Genomic DNA, 5,569 nt, shown 5'->3' on the forward strand with positions numbered 1-5,569 from the left:
CTACAATACTAAGGGCCTTTCCTGGATCGACACAGACTATAAGGAACCCTTTGGGTTGTGATCTGATTATGTGGTACATTCTGATGATCTGTTTCTTACAATCTTCACATTGTTATTGTCGAGAAGGGGCGATGACCCGACGGATCCTTTATTCTGTCTCCGTGGGGCGAGGGGGGGAAGCACCAACAGTGTTTTGGAATAGTAGTGCTTGAATGTGTCTTGTTACACGTGCTTAGAAGCTGATTTCACAGACCGATAACCTAGTCTCCTATCCTCCTGCTCCTCCCATACCGCAGTTTACATTCCAGGAGGTCCCAGTGGAAGACATATTGTTTCTTTTGTCATCTTACAAAAGGTCCCCTTCTTCCAGTCTCACTACAAGTTCGCTGTTGTTATGTAATCTAATTTTTTCTTTGCGCGAAGTTCTTGACTTCCACGCTTAAACCACTAATTGTCGTACTCTTAAGTCGTCTTTTTGCCCCTCCAGCTGTGAAGTTTCAAATCTTTCCTGTTACTGAAACGATCAGAGGCCCTAACCACAACTCCTCAGCACCACACAGGTGTATCACGCTGCTTACTGAATCTACTTTCTTGGAAAATCTAACATCTTCAGCTTCATCTGGGAATTCTGGTTGCAACTACTTGCGAAGATCCAGCAATGTTAAGCCTCCATATTCAACATTCACTGTTAATGACTATAAAATTATGGTCAAGAGGAAAATAACGTCCCCAATTAAATAAACAACTCATTTAGCTCTAGGTTTTTAAGTGATCATTCAAGAAATGTTTTCTACTTCCCTTTAGAAGATGTCAAGCTAATATTACTCCCCCAACTGATGTGATCTTAGATATACATCCCTAATAAGATGTCCTCAAGCTAATCTGACTTCCCAACTAGTATGACTTTTGTTATACTTTCCTCGGAAGATGTCGTCAATCTACTCTGACTTACCAGCTAATGTGTCCTTTTCTACAATTCATTTAGAATATGTCATAAAGCTAATCTAACTTCTCAGCTAATGTGTCCTTTGCTATACTTTATTCAGAACAGGTCGTCAAGCTAATCTGACTTCCCAACTACTATGACTTTTGTTATACTTTCCTCGGAAGATGTCGTCAAGCTAATCTGACTTCCCAGATAGTGTGACCTTTGCTATACTTTCTTCAGAATAGGTCGTCAAGCTAATCTGACTTCCAAGCTAGTATGACTTTTATAATACTTTCTTCAGAATAGGTCGTCAAGCTAATCTGACTTCCAAGCTAGTGTGACTTTTATAATACTTTCTTCAGAATAGGTCGTCAAGCTAATCTGACTTCCCAGATAGTGTGACCTTTGCTATACTTTCTTCAGAATAGGTCGTCAAGCTAATCTGACTTCCCAGCTGATGTGACATTTTCTACACTCCCTTCGGAAGATGTCGTTAAGCTGATGTGTCGTTTTCTATACTTCAATCTTTGGAGATGTCGTCAAACAAATCTGTCTTCCCAGATGATGCGACGTTTTTAATCTCTTCTAGTGATTATTACACAGACTCTGTTTATTTATTTTAACTAGACAATTACGGACTTACAACGCTAAAATCCGGGATTCGATTCCTCGAGGTGGACAGAGCAGATACCCCCAGTGTCGCTTTGCTACGAAACAAATAAACAATATTTGTATTTCTTAGTTCTGCATTAAATTTTCTTTATTATCTGTTAATAACCGTAAAAACCAAACAACAGACTATCTTCACCGTGCTCACGGCAGGGATCTAACCACGAATTTAAACGATGTATTAGTAATTATATATATATATATATTGGAATCAGCTTAAAATTTGATTTTGTTTAATCAATACAGACACACAGAATTTCCAAAAAATACAGAAATATTACTCACACAGTGGGCCGGCCAGGTGGGTAGGAGGCGCCCGATTTACAATCTGCGGGTCGCGGGTTCGAATCCCCATCACACTAAACATGCTCGCCCTTTCAGTCGTGGGGGCGTTATAACGTGACGGTCAATCCCACTATTCGTTGGTAAGAGAGTAGCCACAAGAGTTGGCGGTGGGTGGTGATGACTGGTTGCCTTCCTTCTAGTCTTACACTGCTAAATTAGGGACGGCTAGCGCAGATAGCCCTCGTGTAGCTTTGCGCGAAATTCATAACAAACAAACAATTACTCACACAGGATATGAAACTGCAAAAACTACAAAATTCAATTAAAATGTTCTAGAAATCAAACAAAAGACAGTTAGATCTGATTAGTGGAAGTGACAGTAGTAGAATAACATATACGTTTATCATACTTCTTCAGAGAAATTTGTTACTTATACTATACTGGTCAGAGAAGTGGGATTGGCAGTTAAAGTATAATAAATTATTACATTATATTTCTTTGTTTCGTGGACAAAAAACAAGGTTGTTTTTCTATCATACACAGGTTTTGGCCTGGTGTTTGGGTTTTTCGAATAATTCCGATTATTAGAGCTTTCCAAACATCACATCGAAAAAAGGAATATTTCTCGCTTATATAGTGGCGCCATCTTTCAACACAATTATGAACATATCTTATAATCTGCATGAGCAAACGGTTGAATGATATAGATGTGTATATGTGACTAAAGCGACCATTAGTTCCTTTACAAGTAGGCAAACAGTTAAATAAACAAGTACCGTTATTTTTTGACATGATAATTTTACAAAACGTTTTGTTGTTCAAAAAATTTTCGTAACGTTTTCAATCTTAAAGAAGGAAAGCCTTTTTACAGTACGGGACAAATGGTTGGTCCGGTGTGGTGTGGTTTACAAAAGCCAGACCCTCACGTGTTTGTATCTAATTTCAAAGCGCTAATTACAGACCGGACAGTGTGCAAGGTTTGCTGGGGATGGCAGCATTCTTAATATAGACAGGTCACCCTGTGTTAATAAATACAACACACATTCTTGAAGCCTTAACAACCCCATGTTAATCTGCTGTTGTAAAGTAATTCATTCTGGATAGCATAGAAAGAGTATCTTTTCCCTGTACAAGTGAGACTCTGTAATTAGCTTTCTCCGCCTAGTCTCGTATGTGTCCAGAGCTCGAGCAGTGTGTAAAACTTTATAAACCATAACGTATAGACACTACTTTTCTTGGTACAGCTTTCCTCAGGGGGAGGCGATACAGATATCTGCTCTAATTATAGAGAAAGAAAAGTTCGGCTTATAAAATTCCGCATTGTAAAAGGGTTGTTTTCAGGTGCCAGTGTTTTAATCTTATTTGTCAACTTGAATAAATTTTCAGAAGCATGTTTTTTTTCCTGCTAAACGGCTTCTTGTATTTTGTGCTTACGAAATTTTTATACCTGTTTTTAGAAACCAACTGTGTTTGGATTACACTCTTCTACTTACAATCTCAATCCCATTCTGGTAAGGGGCCGTCTGCTCTGGTCTTTTTTCCCCCCATAGATTACCGTCCTTTGGATCATTTCTGGTTGGTCCGACCTCCCTCATACCCCTGTCCACCTCGTCTATCCATTCATCTCCTTCATATCCGTGTCCACCACGTCTCTCCATCCATATCCCTGTCCTCCATGTTTCTCCACCCACCTCTTCCATATCAGTGTCCACGTCGTCTCTCCACCCACCTCTCCCATATCACTGTCCACCTAGTATCTCCACCCACTTCCCCCATATCCTCTCATTAAACATCCTTCTTAATTTCGTACTACCTGTCCAAACCATCTCAGTCTTCTTTTTGTTTCTGTGATCTTACAGACTCCAATCTTATTCTTGATGTCGTCACTTATTCTTATTCTTCATCCGAGATATATTCCAAGCATCTAATCTCAGAACTTTCTAAAATACCCTCCACCTTTCTTCTTATGGCCCAAGTTTCTGTTTCGGTATCGTAGTAATGTTCCACTTAAACGATCGCCTGTTTATGAAGGTTGTATTAGAATTACATATTAAGGACAGTCGAAAAACCAGTGACCAGGTGAAACCACAGATGAAAACAAGAGTTCCTTCCCTCACATTCTTGGTACCTTTGTGGAGTCAACTGCATTACGTTTCATTTCTTTGGTTTCAAAAAATAAACGAAAAGAGCTTTCGATCCTACTGGCTTGGAGTTCTTGTTGAAATTTTTCTTTGTGTATAAAAATAGAACGTCTCTGTAGGATAATATATGTTTGTTTAGGACTTTGTTACTGATTTATAGAAACATCATATAATCAACCAGGTGCTTATAATGTTCACTAGTTGTAAGACTTTGTTACTGATTCTTAGAAACACCATATAATCAACCAGGTACTTATAATATTCACTAGTTGTAGGACTTTGTTACTGATTTATAGAAACATCATATAATCAACCAGGTACTTATAATGTTCACTAGTTGTAGGACTTTGTTACTGATTTATAGAAACATCATATAATCAACCAGGTGCTTATAATGTTCACTAGTTGTAGGACTTTGTTACTGATTCGTAGAAACACCATATAATCAACCAGGTACTTATAATGTTCACTAGTTGTAGGACTTTGTTACTGATTCGTAGAAACACCATATAATCAACCAGGTGCTTATAATGTTCACTAGTTGTTGCTTATGTATTTTGTTCTCTGTATCCTTGTCGATTTTTCCCATAAAAAGAGAGATAGCTAGTTATCGGCTACATTTAAGACACCCCGAAGTTCACAGTCTCAAGCTAGAGTCACCAAAACTTCATGTACTGTCACCACACGTTGTCTGGAGTCGTTTCTGCGTTTAATGTAAAAAAACAAAAAAACAACAACAACTTTAGAGCGCATAACCTCCGCCACCTAGCGTTGATGATATCTGGCCCTCAGAAAATGTGTCCATATATCCGTCGTTACCAACGGACACGGACCATTTTTGGTAGGACAATAGGGAATAACATTCTACATACGTTCACCAAGTTTCATCAAGATACGATCATTTTTGACTGAGTTATAGTGCAAATGTAGTTCGAAAAATCGGTCCCTATGCTAACAGATGGGGATTTTTTTGAAACTTCGTGACTTTGACCTTTGACCTTGACCCTCCAAAAATTGACACTTCTAAGTTGGGTCATAGTTCAGAGGTATACTAGTTTTCGTCTAAATCGATTCACCCGTTATCTAGAAATCTTGCTGACAAACACACACACACACACATAGGTGTGAAAACATAACGTCCGTCACCTTCGGTGGCGCAGGTAACAAAAATAGAGTGATTTTATTCACATTACAGCCTGCATTACTCGAACCAAGCTATACATGAATGATCAAGTAACTTAGATGAATACCACACAACAAGCTCGACCAAATAATAACACAGTTGTTACATTCTTAATATTCAGTTACTGTATTAGGGCAACTGACGTTTCCTTTTCTCATTCTTTCATTGTTCAGAGGTTAAGTAATCTTGACAAGATATGACTTTATAGTTTATCGGTTTTGCCACCAGGATTGATGAGTAAATGCCTGATAAATAGATTGACACAGTTTTGCTGCGTTTACTTTTAGCGTCCAATTAAAATTATTTGCGACACATACAGTGTGTGAGAGTCTTTTTGTTTGTTTATTTACTTGTAGCTAAGCA

At 38.3% G+C, this 5,569-nt stretch overlaps 1 protein-coding gene across 1 annotated transcript in view; it reads right to left on the bottom strand.

The window, feature by feature from the left end:
* Nucleotides 1-3,582, bottom strand: part of LOC106466832 (bypass of stop codon protein 1-like) — a 74,522-nt gene extending 70,940 nt beyond the window's left edge. Inside the window, exon 1 of the mRNA XM_013927134.1 lies at nt 3,438-3,582. Within this exon, the coding sequence (XP_013782588.1) occupies nt 3,438-3,582 (145 nt within the window). The remainder of the gene's footprint in view (nt 1-3,437) is intronic.
* Nucleotides 3,583-5,569: the final 1,987 nt, after the last annotated feature.

This window comes from Limulus polyphemus, unplaced genomic scaffold (assembly GCF_000517525.1).
Source record: "Limulus polyphemus unplaced genomic scaffold, Limulus_polyphemus-2.1.2 Scaffold2393, whole genome shotgun sequence".
NCBI classification, from domain to species: Eukaryota; Metazoa; Arthropoda; class Merostomata; order Xiphosura; family Limulidae; genus Limulus; species Limulus polyphemus.